The 24,395-nt window shown below is 39.0% G+C and overlaps 1 protein-coding gene across 2 annotated transcripts in view; it reads left to right on the top strand.

The window, feature by feature from the left end:
- The window catches only part of EYA (eyes absent-like protein), a 31,130-nt gene extending 11,706 nt beyond the window's left edge, over nucleotides 1–19,424 (top strand). For both annotated transcript variants that reach the window (XM_088949096.1, XM_088949095.1), the window contains exons 5-6: nucleotides 17,268–17,462; nucleotides 18,902–19,424. In XM_088949096.1, coding sequence (XP_088805222.1) covers nucleotides 17,268–17,462; nucleotides 18,902–19,161 — 455 coding nt within the window. In that variant the 3' untranslated portion in view covers nucleotides 19,162–19,424. The remainder of the gene's footprint in view (nucleotides 1–17,267; nucleotides 17,463–18,901) is intronic.
- The last annotated feature ends 4,971 nt before the right edge of the window (nucleotides 19,425–24,395 follow it).

A 24,395-nucleotide genomic window follows, 5' to 3' on the forward strand; every position in this document is an offset into this window, starting at 1 on the left:
GTCTTTGGTACCACCTTTGGATAATAGGATGAGAAGAAAATGTGGGAGGATGAGCAGGAGGAGGAGGGGGAGTAGGAACATGAGAAGAAGAGCCAATAGAGGACTCGATTGGAGGAGATTCAATAGAAGATTCAATGGGAATTGGAAGAGGGACAGATGGTGACAACGCAAACAACTCCTCTGAATGCTCCCCCTCAGGAGAAGTACCAAAGAAAGGAACAAACTACAAATGTGACATCTCTGGAAACAAAGCGAGTGCCACGAACCGGATCAAAACAGCAATATCCCTTTTGTGTGGAGGCATATCCCAAGAAGACACGCTTGTGTGCTTTAGGCTCAAACTTATGTTACTGTGAACATGAACATAGCAAGTGCACCCAAACACTTGGGGAGGAAGAGAGAAGAGACCCTCATTTGGAAATAGGAGGCTAAAGGGAGTTTTAAACTCCAAAACCCGAGAAGGCATTCGGTTTATCAAGTATGTAGTTGTAAGGAAAACATCCCCCCAAACTTAACAGGAACATGGGAAGCAAAAAGGAGGCTCCTCGCAACCTCAACCACATGTTTGTTCTTCCTTTCCGCCACTCCATATTGTTGAGGAGCGTAGGAACAAGAACTTTGATGAATAACTCCAAAGGTATCAAAGTAGGAGGAAAGAGTCTTCTCAAAATATTCCTTTGTGTTATCAGATCGGAATATTTTGATTGGAGTGTTAAACCGGGTAAGGATAAGTTCATGAAATTTTTGTACAATATTTGGTAGTTTGTCCTGGGATTTCATAAGGTAAATCTAGGTGTGACAAGAGAAATCATCAATGAAAAGAATGAAATATTTGTAACCCCCCATGGAAGATAAATGATATGGTCCCCACACATTATAGTGCACAATATGGAAAGGAGAAACTGATACTTTATTACTCACTAAAAAATATTGTCTACAATGTTTTGCAAGTTCACATGGCTCACAATGAAGACTCGATACGGATATTCCCTTAAACATTTCTGGAAACAAATGACTCAAAGCTGTAAAAGGCAAATGACCAAATCTCAAATGACATATCATGACTCTGATGAAATAGACTCCAAAGCTACTCCACTAGGTGATCTAGGACTTTGATTAGAGACATCCAACAAATATATCCCATTTGCCTAATGGCCACTCCCAATCGTCCTCTGAGATTTCAGGTCTTGAAAAACACAATAAGTAGGAAAGAAGGTTATGCTGCAGTTCTTTGATTTTGTTAAACTACTAACAGATAAAATGATAGTGCTAAGTTTAGGAAGGACAGGGGATAATATAAGGGAGTCAGAGGCTCTAATATCCCCCTTGCCAGATATGGGAGAAAGAGAACCATCGGCAAGAGAAATCTTCTCTCTAACAGAGAGGAGTTGGCATGAACAAAAAAGGTTAGGTATGCTAGTCATATGGTCTGATGCACCAGAATTTATGATCTAAGGAATTCTACGATTACATGAGGCTGTAACATGATTTGCAGAAGCATGAATACCTGAATGTGCAAAACGGATGAAGAGGGGTTGCCTGAGGAGGAAGCTGCAACAGTAGTCTCCAAGTGATTTATCAACCTCCCATATCTCTCAAAAATTGCCTTCATTGTTGCCAGTTGCTCCACAATAGATTTTTCTCCACTTTCAGATGCAATAGAAACATTTGCATTCTTGGGCGTTCTAGATTGACCACCTTTCTTAAAGTTGTTCCGAAACCTCTCTAGAAGAAGATCTGGATGAAGTTTTCAACAAGAATCCTTCGTATATTTTGGTTTCTTGCAATATTCACATATCACCTCTTTTTTCTCATTTACCCCCTTTGGTTTTATTCCATCATGTGCAAAATGTTTTGGGGGTGGTGGAGCCTGTAGTTGTACCTGCTGCCTGCTCTCTTCACTGCTCACCATTGAGTATGCCTGAGCAAGTGATACTTCATCCTTGGCTAGAATATTCTGCCTTGTAATATCAAATTCAGGATTAAGTCTTGTAAGGAATTCGAACACTGTTTCTTTCCACAAATTTCTTGAAAGTTTCTTCCCACAAATTTCTTGCCATAGTGACTTCAACATCGAATAGTAGACAACTACACTCTTCTCCCACTATTTCAAAATTTTCACATCATTCTTCAGCTTGTAGGCCCTTGTAACATTCAATTTCTGAGAGTATGTTTCTATAACACTATCCCAAATCTCCTTTGTTGAAGTCATCCAAAGATAGTGTTGACTTATGTGGGGCTGCATAGAATTTACCAACCACCCAATAACTATGTAGTTATCCTGCATCAATTTCTCATATGTAGGATTAGTTTCTTCCGGCTTCACCTTACTACCCGTGAGAAACCCTAGTTTACCTCTACTACAGACATGGATCTTAATAGACCCTGTTAGAATGGAATCTACGAGACCAACCCCCGAGACATCAGGATATGCTTCATCTCACTTCCAGATTGCTTCATCAATTAAACAAAAATTAAAAAACAATGTTTTCAACCTTTATAGACCTAACCAAGATCAGTCAAGTACTTAAAAATCCCAAAACTAGGGTTTCACTGTACCTGGCCTTCGGGGAGAAAGAGAGAAGTAGTCGCTCAAACCAGAGCTATCCAAACCACTTCCAATTGCAACCGCCCACTTTTGGAGATAAAAAGGAACCCTCCAAGCCTTGAGCGCCACACCCAAATGGTCTCTTCAACCTATAACTAGAAACTCTCTAGTCGGCTAGGGTTTTTGGTAAAAAAATCTGCGGTCACACTTTCTTGGCAATCTACGGCCATATTCTAACTGTCCAAACCCTCTACCAACTAGGCAAACAAGCTCTCTAAATGATCAGCAATTTATTACTCCATACACCTTTTGATTAGAAAAAGTGTATGGGAAAAGAAAAGAAAAAAAAAGGGAAAAGTGAAGGGAGACTTGCTCTGATACCAAGATGTGATTCGGACCAATACAAAATAGTAGAATAATTTAGATTAAAGCAAAAGAAGAGAGAAGAAGAAGAAGACAGCAAGAAGAATGAGGAAGAATGGAGAAGAAAAGAGAAAGAAATGAGGAGTTCGATAGTCACCTCTTTCCCCCATACTAATCTTTTATTAATCTAACTTAAGTTACATAATTTACAAGTCTGCCCTTAAGTGGGCGTTCACATCAGCAGCACACTTAGAAAACATAAACAAGAGCTAAAGGCCCATAAAGAAAAAGGCCCAATAAGAAAACATAACAAGAAAGAACTAATAAGTAAGACAGTAATGGGTTAGGGCCCATTCGGCCTAGTCTCTCTACAAGGTTTCTAAAGGAGATAAATACCTCTCTTTTCATCTCAAAATGATTTTCTAATCCTTCTTGGAAGTTATGGAGGGTTGTGGAGTTGCAAACAAACTTGGAAGTGAAATGGAACAAGGGGAGGAGGTGCTAGAGACCTCTTTGGGGCTGGGACCATCACTATAGTCAAGCTAGATGGTACAAACTACTTAGAGTTGTCACAATTTGCAAAGATGACCATTGCTCGTGGGAAATTGGGGTGTGTCACCGGTGAGGAAAAGAAACCTGAAACTAATTACACCTGGTAGGTACAGGAGAACTACATGGTGATGACTTGGTTGTGCAATTCTATGCTGCCCCATATAAGTAAAAACTTTTTATGGGCTAACACAACTAAGGAGATTTGGGATGGAGTTGCAGAAACCTATTTATATAATGAGAATGTTGCTAGAGCCTACCGGTTGAGAAACCAGGTGATTGCTACTAGGCAGGGAGATAAATCTGTTGCTATTTACTTTTTAGCCTTCAAAACCTTATGGCAGGAGATAGATCATTTGGAGATTGTGGTTTGGGAAAGTAGCAAGGATGTAGCAACATATCAGAAGTTGGTAGAGAAGAATAGGGCTTTTGAGTTTCTAGTTGGACTTAAACCTTGAGTATGACATTGCATGGCAACATATTCTTTCCAGAGACAGTGTAACTCTATCTCAGCCATTTGCCTTTGGGTCTGGAGAGGAGAGTAGGAGGAATGCGATGATGAGGAACCTAGGCCTTGAGCAGTCAGCTATGGTTAGCATAGTGAAGCCTAAGTCAAGTGGAGACAAGGGTGGAAATGAACCTAGGATGGAGGACAGGAAGGATCTGATCTGTGACTATTGTAAGAAGTCTAAACATACCGGAGATGCCTGCTAGAAGCTTTACCCACACTTTGTGCCTAGCTGACTTAGAAACAAGAAGGGAAATGTGAATATGGCAGTGACTGGTGACTTACAGGACCCTGTACTATAGCTTCTCTAGAGTCTGTTGCAGCAATTGCAATGAGGGCCGAATTGGAGAGATATGGGCAGTTTCTAAATCAGAGGGATACAGTCAGTTCCAACCCATTATTAGGCAGACAACAGGTTACGGGTGGATAAGGAGGTAGCCATTCTGCATTTTTTGCACATATAGGTAGTTTACATGCCACTGCAAACTATGTTTCCACTACAGGTAAGGAGGGAACTCCTTGAATTATAGACTAAGGAGCCTTAGAACATATGACCAACATGTCCACCATTTTCTCCTCATACCACCTCTACTCTGGCAAAGATAGAGTCTCCACAACTGATGGATCACATGTTCCCATTGCTGGGAAAGGATCTGTCCAGATAACCGATACCATTACCCTACCCTCTGTCCTTCATGTCCCTAGACTGAGTAATAACCTTTTATCTGTTAATAGATTGACAAAGAATTTGAATTGTTCAGTGATTTTTTCTCCTGGTCATTGTGTTTTGCAGGATTTGAAATCAAAGAGGACGATTGGGAGTGGTCGTGAGGTGAATGGAATCTATCTTCTTGATGCACTTCCTAGTCATCGGAGTCATCATGTCAATAGGGGTATTGAGTCATAGTCAGTGGGCCAGATTATGCTTTGGCATAATTGGTTAGGGCATTTGTCTTTTGCTTCTTTGCGTTTCTTGTTTTCGAAGTTGTTTGAGTCTATCAGTTTGTCCAATTTGGAGTGTGAAGGTTGTTAGCTTGGAAAGCATTGTGGACATTCCTTTAAAGCAAGTAATAAAAGATGTTCTTTTGCTTTTGATACTGTTCACACTGATGTATGAGGACCATATCATGTTTCCTCTATGGGTGGCTATTGGTATTTTCTTCTGTTTATGGATGATTATTCTCGATATTCTTGGCTATTTTTGATGAGATCCCGTGATGAGGAACCATCTTTGGTTCGACAATTTCATTAGATGGTGCTGACATAGTTTGGGGTGCGAGTGTAAGTGTTTAGATCAGACAATGCCAAGGAATATTTAAAAAAAAACTGACATCATACCTATTGGAGCATGGAGTAATCCATTAAAGCAGTTGTTCATACACTCCACAACAGAATGGTATAGCAGAAAGGAAGAACAAACATATTGTGGAGGTTGCAAGAAGCATGATGTTGAGCACTTGAGCTCTACTGTTCTAGTTCGTTTCTGGGGCGATGTAGTTCTTGCAACAATTTTCTTGATTAATCAGGTGCCTTCTCGTGTTCTTGGATATAGCACTCTGTTCAGCCTTCTTTTTCCTAAGGGGGAGATGGTCCATATTCCTCTAAGGGTGTTTGGATGTGTATGCTTTGTCCATGTTCTTGGTCCTCACCGCTCAAAGCTAGACCCTAAGGCGAAGAAGTGTGTCTTCCTTGGGTATGTAGGAAATCAGAAGGGGTACTGTTGCTATGACCCAGTCTCCAGGAGTTGATATGTTATTATGGATGTCACTTTTTTTGAGTCCACATCTTTTTTCGTAAAGGGTACTTCTTAGGGGGAGTGTTTTGGGGAAGGAAGTGAGCAATCTATACTGTTGATAGATGTTGTTGTACCCAGGTTTAGTACCGCAAGGGTACTGTTGTAATTTTCTCCTTTTTGTTGTACGACTAGACTAGTATAAATAATAACTTATGCACTCGCCTACAGTGTTCTATAGGGGCTTTCAGTCCTCTCGACTCTCCTCTCCTCTCTCCCTCTCTTCTCTCCTCTCTTCTCTTCTCTTTTCTTGCTCTTGCTCAACATGGTATCAGAGCAAGTCGTCTAGGCCTGAAGGGTGGTGTCAAGCAAACCTGTTGTTCAATGTCGAGCAGATAGTATCTTCCTCTCCCAGAGCTGTATCCATCAAACTGCTAATCTGTTGTATTCAGTTCGACCCAGAAGTTATAGAGACTTTTCATCTCCCAGAGCTGTATCCATCGAACTGCTAATCTGTTGTATTCAGTTTGACCTAAAAGTTATAGAGACTTTTCATCTTCCAGCCCAGAAGTTGTATTCATTGTCTGTTCGACTGTAGAGAGGCTATCATCTGAGGTTCGTAGAGGGAGTTCTGGTTTACAGAGAGGCTATCATCTGAAGTTAAAAGAGGTACTGTTCATCTACTGTTCGGCTGCCCTGCTGATTGACTGTTAAGCCGATTGATGGACTGTATTTCTTCAACAAAGCAGCTGTATTCAACTGAATGTTTTTTGTATTTCTTTACCCCTTTGATGGACTGTTGATGCCCTGAAGCTGATGTTGTATTGATCTCAGTCATTGACTGTTCGGCTACCAGGCCTGCTGATTAGGGGTGTGGTGAACTTCACCCTGTAATTTCCATTCTGTTGGGGGGTCATATGACCTCTGTACAATCGTAGATCATACAGACCTGTTCCAGTACTGCAACAGCAGTGTTCGATCTTTGCTCCCAGTGAAACCGTAGGTGAGAAGGACCTGCTTCTATAAAAGTCTTGTACGGCAGTACCCCTTTGGTTGTTGTATTTTTTCTTAAACCCGAAATCATGGGTAGTGAAGATTCAGCCACATATGGAGTTTCCTCAATGCTGAATGGAATGGGTGGGGGTGACCTATCCTTTCCTATGACTGTTGTCCCTTTTAATGGTTTAAATTACCTAGAGTGGTCAAGAGGGATCAAGTTATACATCACTGGAAGGGGGAAGATAGGCTATATTAATGGGAGAATCAAAGAACCACCCTCTAGGAATGCTGAATATGATAGATGGAATCAGGAGAACAGTATGGTTATGTCTTGGCTCTTGGTTTCCATGCAACCTCAAATAAGGAAGAATTTCATGTGGGCTGAAACTGCAAATGAAATTCGGGAACAAACAAAATCTACATATTCAGAATTGCGACACTATGCCAAGATTTATCAACTGCAGGCAGCATCATCTACTTGTAGATAGGGGGAGAGATGTTTATCAGTATATTACTCTGATTTGACCTCTGTCTGGAAGGAGTTGGACCATTACCAGAGTGTGGATTGGAAGTGTGATGAGGATGCCAAAATGTACAAGAAACTTGTCTCCCAGCAAAGGGTGTTTGCCTTCTTACATGGTCTGAATCCTATGTATGAATCTATCAGAGTACAAATTCTTAGCTCTAAGGATCTCCCATCAGTTCAGGAAGTCTATGCTCTTGTACAATATGAAGAGAGTAGAAGAAATCTGATGAACAACTCTAGTGGGGATGCAGTTGTGTTGGCAGCAAAAGGGGGTGTCTCTACTGGTGTGGGATCTTCTTCTAGGAAAGGAGATCTCTAGAAAAAAACAGAAGATAAGGACAAATTATGGTGTACTCATTGCCAGAAACCCCAACACACCAAAGATACCTGTTGGGATTTTCATGGGAAACCAAGATGGGCTCAAGATCTGACTAAGAAGCAAGGTTCAGACGTGAATAAGAGGTCCGAACAGCAAGGTACGAAGAAACACCACATGGCCAACATGGTTACTCGGGAGAATCAGCCCCCCATTTCTATTGTGACTTAGACAAATCTTACTGGATCTGACCCGGGGGAGGATATTATGAATTCCTTCCGTGACCATTTAGAGATCTATGGTAGAGCAATTCGTCAAATGGATGCTCCTCTCTCAACTTCATTTGCATCTACGTCAGGTAACCCTGCCACAGCTTTCCATTTGCTTCTCACACCCCTGACTTTCCATGGATCATTGATTTTGGAGCATCAAAACACATGACTGGTACGTCCGCTTACTTTGAAACCTATCACCTTCTTTTTGGAAGAGACAAGGTGAGACTAGCCGATGGATCATACACTTCCATAGCTAGTCAAGGAACCCTCTCTCTTCCTCTTGGTCTTACCCTTTCTGATGTCCTTCATGTTCCAAAGTTTCCCATTAATTTGTTCTCTGTTAGTAGTGTTACTAATTCCTTGTAGGGCTGTTCATAAGAACGCCCAACCCGACCAAACCGACTAACCCGGACCGACCCAACCCGAGTCAGCCAGGTTTTCATCAGCACGGATCGGTTTTGGGTTGTGCAAATTCCTAAACCGATAGTTCAGGTTGGTTTCGGTTTTCACACAAGAAAACCGAAGCCGACTCGAACCGAACCGACTTAGTTCCTAGTTCAAACATGAAGTTCCAAAGCTCATTAGGCCACCTAATTTTTGAATGGTTGCAAGAAACTTTGGATTAGTGAATAGTGATTAATGAACAACTTTTGTGATTAACTTTTCATTTAAATTTTATCATAGGAGATGGCTGAAATGATGTTCAATTTATGACTGTTTTTAAAATTAGCAAGATTTTATCACAGGGATGAACTTAGAACCGAAACTGACCGAAACCGACCCAACCCGACTCAAACCAACCAGGTCGGTTTTGCTTAACACTGAATCGGTTTCGGTTTCTATGTCAGGTAACCCGACTAGGTCGGGTCGGTTGGAAAAACCACAGTAAACCGACCCAACCCAACCCATGAACAACCCTAATTCCTTGAATTGCTCAGTGACTTTTTCCCTTCTCATTGTGTGATTCAGGATCTGGCCTCAGGGAGGACGATTGGTAGGGGATGTATGGTTGATGGACTTTACATGCTGGAGAATAAAGCTGGTCTTCATGTTACAGAGTTTATGAGTCAGTCCTGTAAGAGTAAAGTCTATTTATGGCATTGTCGTCTTGGTCATTTATCTTTTGAGTCTTTGAAAGTTGTATTCCCAGATCTGTTTAAGTCAATGTCTGTTTCTGATTTTTCTTGTCAAACGTGTCAGTTAAGTAAACATTGTAGAACTCATTTTCTTCAGAAAAGTAGTAAATCTGAATCTTCCTTTCACATTGTTCATTCTGATGTATGGAGCCTTGTTACTTTACCATCTGAGAGTGGCTACAAGTATTTCATTACCCTCATTGATGATTATTCTAGATATACTTGGGTATATCCGATGCGAACCAGGGAAGAAGTACCAAAAATCATTCAAGATTTCCAGCGGATGGTCTTCACTCAATTTCAAACTGAAATTCAAAATTTTCAGTCAGACAATGCAAAAGAATTTTTTCATAGTGACCTCATGGAGTTCTTTGCTTCTCGTGGTTCACCACAACAAAATGGTGTGGCCGAACGGAAGAACCGACATCTCCTTGAAGTGGCTCGGGGTTTATTACTTCATATGAATGTTCCCAAACGTTTTTGGCTTGAATCTGTTCTTTGTTCTACTTACCTTATAAACCGTATGCCCTCTCATTGGTTAGAGTACAAAGCCCCGCATCAACTTCTTTTTCCTAAGGCTCCCCTTCTTTCTATTCCTCGTGTATTTGGTTGTTGTTTTTTTGTCCAAAATCTGTCTCCCACCCGTGGAAAATTGGATTCTCGTGCTATCCCTTGCATATTTCTTGGTTACTCTTTCACTCAAAAGGGATACTGTTATTTTGATCCTGTTTCTAGGAAATTCTGTCTCCATGGATGTTTCTTTCTTTGAAGATGAGCATTTTTTTCTTGTTTCTCCTCAGGGGGAGTGTAGGCATGAGGAGAAACTGGTTCAACTCCCTTCTCTTCTTGATCCTCCGCCTTTTCGTGTTTTTTCTCGTTGGCGCAAAGGCCAACCAAATTCAAGAGCTGTGGAGAATCCGGAAGCTGTACCTCTAGTGCCACTAGACTCCTCGGGGGAGGATCATACTCACTCAGGTAACTTGGCTCCTAATGATGTTCCTGATTCTATTGAAAATGATTCCTCTGCTGTTAATGACCTTGACTGTCCTATTGCTCATAGGAAAGGTGTTAGATTGTGCACCACTAAACATCCAATTTCTATCCTTGTTTCCTATGAGAACATTTCACCCTCATTCCTTGCTTTCCTTACCTCTATCGATAGTGTCCCTATCCCCAAGAATGTGGCAGAAGCTCTTTTAGTTCCTAAATGGACAAATGCCATGAAGGAAGAAATTAATGCCCTTCATAAAAATGGCACATGGGAACTTGTTGATCTTCCTAAGGGAAATGTTCCAGTTGGATGTAAATGGGTGTTCACTGTCAAGCATAGGGCTGATGGAGCAGTGGAGAGGTATAAAGCTCGCTTAGTGGCAAAGGGGTTTACTCAAGTGTATGGAGTTGATTATGTAGAAACTTTTGCCCCTGTTGCCAAGATGAATTCCATTAGAGTTCTTTTCTCTCTTACTGTTAATCTGGATTGGGATCTACACCAGCTTGACATCAAGAATGCATTCTTGAATGGTGACATTGAAGAGGAAGTTTACATGATTCAACCCCCTGGTTTTCTGGCTCAAGGCAATGAACAGAAAGTGTGCAAGTTGAATAAGTCCTTATATGGGCTGAAACAATCACCAAGAGCTTGGTTCAGCAGATTCCATGTTGCAGTTCAGCAGAAAGGATATAAGCGATGTCAATCAAATCACACACTATTTGTGAAAAGAGGAGAAGGTAAAATTGCTGCCCTAATTGTATATGTGGATGACATAATTGTTACTGGTGACTGGGAGGATGAAATTCAGAGGTTGAAGTTTTTTCTTGCCACTCAGTTTCAAATGAAGGATCTAGGACCTGCCAGATACTTCCTTGGAATTGAAGTTGCCCGATCAAAGAGGGGTATCTTCATTTCTCAAAGGAAATATGCCCTAGATTTACTTCAGGACACTGGGAAGATGGGGGTGAAGCCAGTTGACTCTCCCATTGACCCCAACCATAAATTAGGTGACAGCCAAGGTGGACCTCTCAAGGATGTGAAACAGTTTCAGAGGCTTGTAGGGAGATTGTTATACCTTTCTATGACTCGCCCAGACATTGCATATGATGTTGGTGTCCTAAGTCAGTTCATGCATGTTTCTAGGTCTTCTCATCTTGACGCAGCAGAGAGAATCCTCCGATATCTAAAGAAGCTTCCTGGTGCTGGCCTGTTATTTCAAAAGCACGGGCATTTAAAAGTTGAAGTTTATACAGATGCAAATTGGGTTGGATCCCAAAGTGATAGAAAGTCTACTAGTGGCTACTGCACCTTTTTAGGAGGGAACATTGTTACATGGAGGAGTAAAAAGCAAAATGTGGTGGCTAGATCTAGTGCTGAAGCTGAATATCGTGCTATGGCCCATGGGGTAGCTGAAGGCATGTGGATAAAGAATTTGTTGAGTGAGTTGGGTTTCCTAGTGGACAAACCTATGACTATTCTGTGATAACAAAGCAGCTATAAGCATTGCTGCCAATCTAGTGCTACATGATAGAACAAAATACATTGAAGTTGACAAGCATTTTATCAGAGAGAAAGTCATCACAGGCGAAGTGTGTACTCCCTATGTCAACTCTGAGAACCAACTTGCAGACATCTTTACAAAGGGTCTAAATCATTCCGGACATCATGATCTGTGACAAGTTGGGCATGATTGATATCTATGCTCCAACTTGAGGGGGAGTGTTGACAGATGCTGTTGTACCCAGGTTTAGTACTGCAAGGGTACTGTTGTAATTTTCTCCTTCTTTATGTTGTACGACTAGACTAGTATAAATAATAACTTATGCACTCGCCTACAGTGTTCTGTAGGGGCTTTCAGTCCTCTCGACTCTCCTCTCTTCTCTCCTCTCCTCTTCTCTTCTCTTGCTCTTGCTCAACATATACCAAGACAGCTGGATGCAAATGGGTTTATACAGTGAAATGCAAGGCTGATGGGAGTATAGAAAGGTATAAGGCGAGGCTGGTTGCAAAACGGTACACTCAGACTTATGGCATAGATTACTTGGAAACTTTTGCACCAGTAGCAAAGATGAGCTCAGTCTGGATCCTTCTACCACTAGCAGCTACATACTCTTGGCCACTCTTCCAACTTAATGTGAAGAATGCTTTTCTCAATGGGGATTTGCAAGAGGAGGTGTATATGGATCTTTCAACTGGTTTCTATAATGATGTGGAAAAGGGAAAGCTATGCAAGTTGGAGAAGTCTCTATATGGTTTGAAGCAATCACCCGAAGCTTGGTTTGACAAGTTTAGAAGTGCATTGGCTGTATTTGGCTATATTCAAACTCAATCTGATCACACACTGTTTGTGGAGAGGAGGGGTCACTAGTGTTAGTTTTGATAGTGTATGTGGATGACATTGTAGTTACAGGACATGATTTGAGTGAGATTGATACCTTGAAGAAGAATCTGCACAAAGAGTTTGAAATTAAGGATCTTAGGGAGCTGAAGTATTTCTTGGGCATTGAGGTGGCAAGGTCCAAGCATGGGATCTTCATCTCACAGAGAAAGTATGTTCTGGATCTACTACAAGAGATAGGGAAACTTGGGGCAAAGGTAGCTGATACACCTATTGATTAGAACCACAGGATAAATGCTTCATAAGGTGAACTAGTTAGCGATGTTGGGAGGTATTAGAGATTAGTGGGGCAGTTGCTATACTTATGTATGACGCGACCAAACATCTCTTATGCAGTGAGTGTGGTGAGTCAATACATGCATGCCCCATGAGTTCAACATTGGAAGACTATTGACAGGATACTTTCCTATTTGAAGGGACACCCAGATAGAGGCATATTTTTTCTAACCATGGACAGTTGAAGTTAGATGCTAACATAGATGCTGATTGGGCAGTTGTGGCAAGGTCAGGTGCAAAAGCTGTTGTTTTAGAGCTCCTATGGATCCGTTCCTTGTTAGGGGAGATTGGGATTGAGGCAGAAGAGCCTATGATGCTATATTGTGACAATCAAGCAGCAATTTACATTGCCCACAACCTAGTTCAGCATGATAAGATGAAGCACATCAAAGTGGATAGACATTTTGTAAGGGAAAGGGTGACCTCCAGAGAAGTTTGCTTGCCATATGTTGCATCTGACTTGCAGCTTACTGATGTTCTTACAAAAGGTGTTGCAAGAAACAAGCTAGAGCATGATTCATGCAAGTTGGGTGATAGGCCCTCAACTACCTTCTCGGGCCCACAACAGGAGACCCAGGCCCAAGACACAGCAATTCAGGCCCAGAAGGCCCATGCATCAGTCCAGAACACCACACGAATCACATGGGTGGCACCACCCATTACACATATATAACCGACACCCACGTATTGAAAAAAATAATCATAGATTTTGAAAATGCTCAGAAGCGGTTACAGTTGTAGCTGGCCATTGAACAAATGCTTGAGGGGTAGGAATGAAACACTGAGATTTCTCTCTCTCTCTCTCTTTCTCTCTCTCGTCTTCTACCTCTTGTTCATTTCAGGAGGGCGAGCTCCCTCGAACCAGCTCACCGGTGACAGATAGCAGCGGTACTTATCAATTCATCTGTTATGTGCCTTAGGAGAACTCACCCCTATAAGCTAGCTGTTAGAGGGAGGGAACCCAGACACATATACACCCCACAACGGCATCCCATACTACCGATGTGGGACTAATGAATCGTAACATTGGGAATGTGTGACATTTATTCCCAACTTGAGGGGGAGTGTTGAGTTGTGGGCCGATTTTATTTGTTTTTATTTACATAACTTAGTTAGGTAGTTATTGGGCCTTAGGTCCATTAGTTTATATTCAAGTTAAGTTTGACTTTTCAGCTTCTTACAAGTAGCCGACTTACTAAGGGCATACTTGCACTTATACAATATTTATTTATGAGTATATAATCTAATGAAAGGGGCGGCCAGATAAGATTTTTGGCTTCTCCTCCATTCTCTTCTCTCTCTTCTCTTTCTTTCTAGCAGAAACCTTTTCTTCTGTTCTTTCTCTTCTTTCTTTTACAGATTTTATATCAAAACAGGTTATCAAAACTTTTCTACTAGAAGCATCTTTAAAATACAAGAAAAAAATATTGTATGAATGTGTTTTATTTGTCATTGACTTCGATATAATGACATATGGGGAATCAATATTGTATTTTACTTTTTACCTTTCTCAGCCTTTTTGCTGAGATCAAATATTGTATTTTACTATTTTTCTGGTCATAAGTTTTATCTTCTTTGTGGGGGATGAAAAGCTTATTAGAAATTGTGGTTGATCATAAATAGATATTACTTGTAAATAAGAATTTTCCATAACTAAAAGCATGGTGCATATAAAATGATTTTTCCCTGGTCCTGAGTTCCGAACAATGTAAAACTAAGATTAAATCAAATAAGATTTAGTAGGGTTGATCTTGAGCTGGACCAAGCTTAGCACCTCTATTAAGAGGCCTTAGACTGGGTCCGGGCCTAGGCCTACATGGGTCCAGGCTGGGCCTGATTCTGAGCCTAGCAAAAAGGCCAAGAAAAGCATGGTTTATCAAGCATCCCGACTTCCCTTTTATAAGTCATCTTGGTTATGCCCTTTCTCTTCCAATCCCATGTGTGGCAAAGGTCCAGTTTTAAACTTCTAATACAACTAGACTCTTACTAGGCATTAATGATTAAAACAATCCATCCAATAACTCCCTCTCAAAAACTAATTATACTTTTGAAATTTAATTTTTAAATTTTGAAAAGACATTTAAATCTTGCAAAAATTGAAAAGGCATTTAAATTTTGAAAAATTTTCAATGTACTTTGTACACCAAGTAACCAATTAGATTATAAGATTAAAATATTTGAACAAATGAAAAGACATTTCTAAATATTTGTATTATATGTTATTAATAAGATATTCTGAGTTGACATATAGTATGCTACTGTAAGGGCACACACTATGCACGTGTGCAACTAAAGGGTAAGATGTAAGTTAGCATTATATAAGCAGATTTAACTTTTATGACTTGCACCAAAACTGAGGCAACTGTCTGCTCTATAGTATAGAGTGGATAGTAATATATATGATATGATATATGATATATTATGATATATGTATATTATATTACTTAACATGCATTGCGGGTCGGGCCTGAGGTGTTGGGCCCAGGCCCAGCCCAGAAACTTGTGGGCCTGGGTCAGGTATAAACACAAAATCTAGGCTGAAGCCCAGAATTTCTGGGACAGGCTGAAAATGATCACCCCTAAATTTTAGTAGTAGTTAAAGAGAACTAGACTTTTTAGTCAAATTATGAAATTGTATTACAGAAATCCAGAGAAGAATAAAGGAAACTAGGCCAGGGCATACAACTACCTTGGAAAATGTTAGAGGGCTCTGTTATCCCAATAAGTTACATGCATGGCTTCCATGCAGTAAAGTAGATTTCCAACAGAAAGTGTTCATCCTCATCTGCACTCTAGCAAGGATCTTGGTAGTGGAGCAAGGTGCCAACCAGCGGGTTGGTAAGGTCTCCTGCTGGTCGTAGCGGAGACTTTGGCCTACCCCCATTGTGTAGCCCTTCAGAAGAAATAAAGAAAAGGATGTTGGTAGTGGACTTGGTACTTTGGAACCAATGGAAAGAGGGGTTCATCTTGGACTTGATGTTCTTCTTTAATATGGTGACTGAGTCTCCATTGGCAAATTCTCATCCACCCGATATCCATGTGAGAATTGTTCTTGAAAGTAATTCTCCCATAGCCCATAGAGAAGAAAATGAGACCTTGGAGGTTGGAAGCTTAACCCTTGAATCAAAAGATCCCAGCCTAGGAGGATTGGGTCATAGTTTTCAAGGCACCATGATGAGGCTAGGCGAGAAGGGGGCGCCTTGTCGCCTAGGTGGTGGATTTTTTTAAGTAAGAAAATTCAAAAAATATAGGGGCTGAACCTCTATTTTTGTCATAGGAAAAGAAGAAAAGTAAAGGTGAAAGAAGAAGAAGATGTGGAAGAAGAAAATGTGTTGGTCAGACAAAATTTTAAGTTCTTTCTTATTGGTTCAGGTTTTGAAGTTACACCAGTTAGCAATGTTTGTGTTGATTAAACCCTAACAAGTAAGAAGATAATAAAAAGAAATGGATATATAAACACACAACTATACGATTGCCAAGTGTTTGTGTTGGTTCATCTGCACTCTAGTTGTATGTTTGTGTTGCCAATCAACACATACGATACTGCTTGGCAATCAGGCGAGGTGAGCCTCCAAGGGTGCCTTGTCGCCTAGGCGTCACCTTGACAACTATGGATTGGGTTTCCCTAAATCTTTACTAAACCTGAGTGTTCTCAGCAAGTGTTTCTATAAGCTTATCGTATAAGGAGTTGGATGAGAATTCCCCTCTTGGACTGTCAACGGCACTCTTTTGTCGTCAAATTCTAGTTCGATCAGCTTATCCTCCATTATCCACAATAATACAACTTCCTCATTGGAAGATCTCTATATTCACTCCTCCACATAATTTTCTCTGAACTGAAAGTGCATAAGGTTCCAACTTCAAAGAGATTCTTGCACCTATTGATGATATGAAAAAGTCCTTCCCCAAGAGTGAAGCAAGAATTCCCAAGGTGTAAAACAATACTTGAGTTAGATGAATAGATGATCCATTGATTACCCATCTACAATGAACATGCATGCATGAGGAGATGTACATTGCATACCTTAGATATTAAACGGCTTCCTAATATTCTTTCAAGTTCATCTTTTCTTTAATCATTTTCAAGCTCATCTCTCCTAATTCCATTATTGCAGCATCCCTAAACTTTTCACTACAGCATCTTCACTTCTTAACTTAAACCTAAATAAACTTCAAGTTTCCTTATACATCATACCTAGGTAATGTTTTAGGAACTCTAAACCAATCTTAAAACCTTTACTCCTTAATATATTGAAAACTGACCTCCAATATTATTGATTCATAAATGCTTAGGGATCACAGCTATGGGAGACCATGTGTCCTACATCAGGGAAGTGATAGGGTTGATCTCAACCTATCCCAAGTTGCACTTTAAGTCTTTAATGAAAAGGACAACGCATTCCAGAATCTTTGCAGTCCCTGATACACTTTAGAAAAGTATCTTGAAGACCTCTTGTCGTGCAAAGGTTGGATGACCATGTTAAATTGTTGTTTCATGTGGTCACAGATGCTGGATATTCCACAGTTTCCACTTTAAGTAATCCATGTTATTATTATTGTATCTGAGATACAATCATATTTGAACCTGTGTTCGATATGTGGAGTTTCTCATAATATGTACAAATAATTCTTTTCCCTATGAAAATGCAGCACGCTTGTTCTTGGAGCAATGTTCACGAGGAAACAAAGTCACAAATCATTTTGTTGCATCTCCTACTGATGTTGCTGAATCTACCAATAGGGAATTCCAGAATGTCAATATTTTAGTTACCTCCGGATCATTGATACCCAGTCTTGTCAAGTGCATGCTTTTCCGGTTGGATGATTTAATAACACATGGAAATGGTCAGTTCATTCTTTGAGTTCTTTAAAATATATTTGCAATGTATTATCATCTTATTTCATCCTTGTTCTCTCACTCTGACTGCTTTGTTTCCAATGCCCTTTCATGGCTTATGTTTTCACTATTTTTCCTACAGTTCTGCATGTAATGTTGGCATTTTGCATTTGATGTATTATAGTCCATAATTTTGATTGATAATTATAGTCCATTATTTTTCTTATGTTGTTTGTTTTGAAAATATATTTGAATGTTAAACTAGTTGATGTCAAATCATTCTTGCGTGTAAGAATTGGTAACTGTAATTGCAAAATTTGTATTTGGTTGAGTTGGGTCCTTCATATAGGATTCATTTATATTTTCAAGTTGTCATATGATATCTTTCCAGAACAGTTGGAAATGCAGGGGAAAAAGTGTAACTAGAAGTAGCATGTAGAAATCTTTTGGTTTTACTTATTTGTTAGGTAGGCAAGAGTTTTGTGGATGAAGGAAGGAGAGGATCTAAAGTAGGGATCTTCTGTAGAATGGAAAACATAACTATATTATTGCTATCCTCTTTTGCACTTATACAAAGCCAAGTCTGTATTCATCGTTTCAAAGGGCATCTCTCTATCTATCATCTATTGTTAATCCATAATGAAGGGGATATGTGAGATGATGTTACCCATATAATAATTTGGGGCGAGAGGTGAATTTTGTTGACTCAAGGTCTGGACTTGAGATCTTTTCCAATAGTATATCTTAGATGCCTTGGTCATTAAGGTGAACAACAGTCTAAAGAGATGAAGTTTTCATATTATTAGTTTATTATTACATCTGTAACACTGATTATTTTTAAAGAATAAAAGTACTCAAGTTATAAGAAATAATACAAGGACCCACGCAGCTTGATCATTCTGAGGGAAAGTCAAATTGCATTTTACCAATTTAATGGACTAGAGGAAAACAACATAAATAGATGAAATGAAGCTAGATGCCTCTAACCTGTAGGACCGTTCCCCCACTACGAATGACTAATGCATACTCCACTGTAGGCCATACTATCTGTACAAGAATTAGTCAATCTTGGGGTCCATCTAAGCTGCGCATTCTGGGTACCAACAGGCTCAAACTTCTTTGATGTATGATGCAATTAATAAGAATCCTTGGACGAGTCTTGCATCCACTTCATAAATACTAGTGAGTTTTTGACTTGGTCAAAACTTTACAAACCCTATTTAAAGCCCTGGATGGTGATGAAAACTCGGCTCTAATATAATTGGTTGCATTTGCAGATAAATTGTATTAACTGGTCTAGCATGCTTGCTTGATTGACCTGATTAGAACCCAATCTTATCCTCCTAGAGAGATGGTGCTGCTTGTAGATCATAATAGATGACTGCACCTTCTTTTATATTTAAATCTCAGAAAGTATAACTACTGATCATTTATGCTGTTTCTTCAGTTTACAGCTCGTGGGAAGCAGGAAAGCCCCAATGTTTTTCATGGATCAAGGAGCGTTTCAGAGGACCAAATGTTCAGTTCTGTGTGATTGGTGATGGATGGGAAGAATGTGAAGCTGCACAAACCATGCAATGGCCTTTTGTTAAAATTGATCTGCGACCAGGGAGCTCTCACAGGTTTCCTGGCCTCACACTGAAAACAGTTGGGCACTATTTTTCTGTCGTGTATGGCAATCCTAATAAACAAAATGATGAAGATTAAGCCTGATACACCGTTATGGAACTGATCTTGGATCTTTTCTTCTGTCCTTTTTTAAGATGTATAGAAAAAGATGCTTATTTTGGTCCTATATACGACACAAGGGATATAAATTCATCTCTACCTGTAATCTTGGTTTAATGATTCATCAACACTAACTGTTTGATTGATGGGAACTTGATTCCATGACAGGTATGTGACATCGAATCTTTTCCTCAATATCAAAATCCACGTCGACATCGTTCGACCTTTTTGTTGTTTTAGTATCTGCATGAGTGTTTTAGTTACTGCCATCAATTGATCAATTTGTCTTCCTTCCACATGATGGAACCCTTTCAATCAATTTCATTTTTTAACAAAAGTGCTTATCGTTTGTATTAGTTTCTATAGTTTTGCCTGCCCTAGTGTTGCTATCCATCTGTTTCAGTATAATTTCTACTTCTCCTTTTTGGTTAATTTTCTGGAGTTAAAACGATATCACAAGATGCTCCATACTAGATGTTGACTCACATGTGCTCCTGGGTAGTGAGATGAACCCGACCATCTGGGCTGAAACTGAAAGGCAGCCCATCCGGGTCATGAAAGTTTTCAAATATACCCTCGGAAATTGTTTTCATGTTTAACTAGCGGAGCCCCTGCGTTGCAGTGGCTTGCAAAAGATAAATTATTGTATAGGAAAAAATGAATTTGTGAAAGGTAAAATTTTTAATTAATAGTTTTTAGGAAAAGGATTTACTTAAAATAAGTAGAAATTTATGGATAAAAATATATTTAATTTAATAAAATAAAACAATAAATAAATAAATAAAATTTTCAATTTTGAAGTCAATTTGATATAAATAAATCAATTTTGTTGTTAAATAAAGAATATGAATATTTTATTATCAATTTCTTAGCTGGGCTTTGGGCTTTATATAGGAATTGAGCTTGGGCTCAAGATCTAGGCCCGAAGGTCCGGTCATGCTCAGGCTTGGGCCTGAATATGTTACGTTGATATAAAGGCAAAGCCTGTCAACCCCAACCCCGGGCTTGGAGACAAGGGGACCCCAAGGAGCCATGGCCCCCCTATGGCCCAACAAATCCCCACTCTTCATGTATATTTTCCCACTCCCCCACTCCCTACCCCAATGACCATCATATTATTCCCCTACCTAACCTATTGATAGCCCTAAATTATTAGGCTCGGGGAGAAAGAGAAATAATTTGTTAGTAAAATAAATTATTATATAATTGAATAATTTAGTAAATTAAATAAATAGAAATCTATGGATAATAATTAACTTAATTTTGTAAATAAATAAATTAATTATTTATTGTAATAAAATAAATAAGTAACTATTCATTTATTATTGGGACATGACTAGTCCAAGTTATCGAGAATGAAACTCGACCCATTGACAACCCTAAATATTGGGTGCATGTTGAATTAAATAAATAAAAATTATGGATAATAATATATTTAATTTAACAAAATAAAATAATAAATAAATAATTAAAGCTTTCACTTTTAAAGTCAATTTAATATAAATAAATCAAATTTGTTTTTAAATAAAGAATACAAATCTTTTTCTCAATTTCTTGGTCGAACTTCGAGCTTTATATGGGAGTCAAGTTTGGGCTCAAGATCTAGGCCTGATGGGCCTGTTCATGCTCAAACTTGGACTTGAATATGTTCGATTGATGTAAATGCAAATGTTACATCCCGACGGGACCTGTGAATAGGTTTAATCCTAACCCCAGAGGTGGAGCCAAGGGGACCCAAGGAACAAATATGCCCCCCCATTCCACTTACATTTTGGCCCCCCTCATAAATATTGGGCTTAAATCTACCTATTGATAGCCCTAAATATAGGACTATCAATGGGTTGGGTTTGGGTCGGAACTAGTTGGAATCGGAATTGACCCAACATGAAATGTTGAGGACCCAAATTTGAACCTGGACACAATTATAATAAATAAAACATAAATATTTATCTATATTATATATTAAATATTATATATATATGTATTATATGTATAGTGTATATATAATTTATTTATTTAATATATTATACGTTATATATATATATATTGTATATTCTAAACCGATAGTAATTGGAACCTAGAATTAACCCATTGGTTCTAGTTCCCAGAACTAGAATCGGCCTAATCGGTTCGGGTCCATTGGGTCAGACCTCACCTATTGACAACCCTACCTAAATATTGGTCTCAAGGGGAGAGAATAATTTGTTAGTAAATTATTTATAAATAAATAAATAAATGCCTATTAAAACATTTCTCTCAATGTCAAATCTCCTTTATTTTATTAATTTATAAATAATTTATTTACTTTTATTATCTAAATAAATGCTTAGATAATAATAATAAAATAAATAAATAAATATCTATTAAAATCTTCCTCTCAATGTCAAATCTATTTTATTATTGATTTATAAATAATTTATTTTATTTTATTAAATAAATAAATGCTTAGATAATAATAAAAAATAAATTAATGAATAAATAAAATTTGAGATAGAGAATAGGAGGAGAGAGAGAGAATTAAGCGAGAGAAGAGGGATGGAATTTTATTTTGTAGAATGGCATAGTCATTATATATGGCATTGCTGTAATTTTCGAATATCATAGAGGTATTGTTGTAAAGAGAGTAAATTTGTCTTATATATGACATTCTTGTAATTTTTGAATGTGATAGTCTTGTAATTTTGAAATACCATAGAGGTGATTACAAGTTGGGAGATTTGTCTTAAATGTGATAATCATGTAAATTTCGAATAACATAGGGACAATTACAAGTCAATCACATAAGAGGGTTTGTCATTATGTGGCATTCTTATAATTTCTAAGAAAAAAAAGGCAAAAGTTACTATTAGATTCCATTTCTTGCATTCTCAGGCTTTCCTTCGTACTCATTTCAGCTTATTTATATATATTAGTGAAGTCACGGGCCATAGCTGTTTTTAGGGCCAAGGCAAGGGCGAGTTTAAATGTCCAAGTCTAAACATATGGGCTGGGAAGAGCTCCATGTCTCAGAAAGCTTTTATGAATGCCAACATGATAATTGGAGAGAGAGAGAGAGAGAGAGAGAGAGAGAGAGAGAGAGAGAAAAGAACAGATTAGGCTCCAAGTGTGGATTTGAGTCGAGCCAAGCTGAATAGTATGAGGCTCGAGCTTGACTTGCCAAGGTAGTATAAGGCTCAAGCTAGAACCTTGAGCTGAGCTTGAGTTCGACTTGAAAAAAAATGTTTTATAAAAATAAAAAATTATATATAAAAATATTTTTTATTTGATATTTAAAAAATTAAGAATTTTAGTATTTTTATTTTATATATATATATATATACTTGAGCTCGACTCGTTTATTAATCGAACCTATAATTTGGACTCGAGCTCAACTCAGCTCGATTAAAACTGAGTCAAGCCGAGTTTTTCACGAGCTGAGCTCAAATAGCTCATAAAGAGCTCGGCTCGTGGCCACCCAAGCTCCAACCCATAAAGAGCTCCTAGTCCTGTCCTCGTGGATGATGACACTGCCCCTGTTACCGTACACCTGTATGGCTATAATTGTGTTCTGGGCCCTGCAAGTACGAAGTACTCATCGTGGACGGTTCCTGTATTACTCTATACTCATAGTCTCCTATGGTTAATAGAATTGTTACCCCTGAGATGAGCCTTTTGAATTGAAAGCTGAAAGGTAGTTTATTTTGGGTCTCATAAAATGAACTTTGTACATTAATAAATGCATGTTTTGAGCTCTTAGCAGTTAGCCCATCAATAATAAAATACAATTCTCAAGTAAAACCTAGGGATGCAGGTCGGGTGGGCTGGCCAGGTTTAAGCTGAACCAGGCCTAACTTTAGAAATTGGGCCTAAGGCCAGCACCCAGTCCAAGCCCAAGGTCAGGCCCAAACATTTCAATTCAGGCCTTGCCTGAATTGGAATTTGATGTATTTTGGTTGAGCTCAGGTCCGGCCAAATTGAAATTTGATGCATCCGAGTTGAGTCCAAGCCTAAACCGGGCTCAACCCGAAAAATAAAAAAGCCCCAAAAAAATCCAAGCCAAGTCCATATAAAATTGTGAATAGGGTCAATCTGGGCACGGGTTGAGCCCCCCACCTGCCCAAGTTGCACCCCTAATAAAACCAGAAACTGCAAAACCCCCCAAGCCACCCATCTACTGCAGAATCTACTTTTTATCTTCTAGAGTGTTGTATTAGATTTGAAAGCTGTTATGGGTTTTGCTTGTGGTGTTTGTCAATGAAGAAAGAATGATGCACGGAGCCATTTAAGAGAAGCACCAAACATATGGTTCTTTGTTGCTATCTTCTACTTAGTATAAAACCAGAACAAGTTTGACAGTTCCGCGTATTGCTTGTTTTATGTCAAATGCCACTTCTTCTAGCACGCCTGTCGGCCTGTGGCCCCTTCACTGCCAACCCCAGAGAGAGAGAGAGAGTAGACAGATTTAGACCCAAACAGGGAAGCTATCCTAATCTTTCAAATATATTTAAATCGATTATCTGAACCATTTGATTATACTTTGAAAATTTCCTCCTTGCTTGAAAATCTAGGATTCAAATCCTCTTTAAACCAATTGACGACCTTTGCAAATCTGGGAGTTTGGAAGTGAAGCTGTGTGCAATGCATGACTAAACTTTTTTAAGGTCAAAGTGATCGATTCTTGTTTTGCTGATGATGGGGTCCTATTAATTGGTATAATTAATTAATGCTGACCAAGTGGGTGATGGTCATGTTGATTGGAGTATGAAAAGGCCCCTAAGATCTTGACCAGATCTCCTACAGTGACAAACCTAGCTAGGCTGCAATTTTTGTCTTTGATAACCAAGTGGGAGATGTTGATTTCTTCTCATATTTAAACCTCTCGTAGCTTCATAATACCAGCCATTTAATGGGGATAAGCATTGAACAATAACAATAACAATGACTTTGGTTCATAAAAAAACTGAAGTAGATTAAAGATAAGCGAGTCTGTGATCCCACGTCAAGCAGAGCTGGTAAGCTGTTGCTTTCAAAATCATCAGAGCCTGCGGATAAAGCTTTGGTTGCAACTTTCGGGGCAAGAATTGGATTGGGATCCTCAATACAGGTTTCTTTTTGGGAAGGTGGTCCTATGACTTAACAGTACTCCTAATGGCAGCTTCTAGCTGCTAAGTCCTTCAACCATTTCCCCCTGAAATCTCTCTCTTGATAGTGAAAATGAGAAACTACTCTGAGCA

Source organism: Nelumbo lutea, chromosome 6 (genome assembly GCF_056320005.1).
Source record: "Nelumbo lutea isolate HS-2025 chromosome 6, American lotus-T2T, whole genome shotgun sequence".
In the NCBI taxonomy this organism is placed as follows: Eukaryota; Viridiplantae; Streptophyta; class Magnoliopsida; order Proteales; family Nelumbonaceae; genus Nelumbo; species Nelumbo lutea.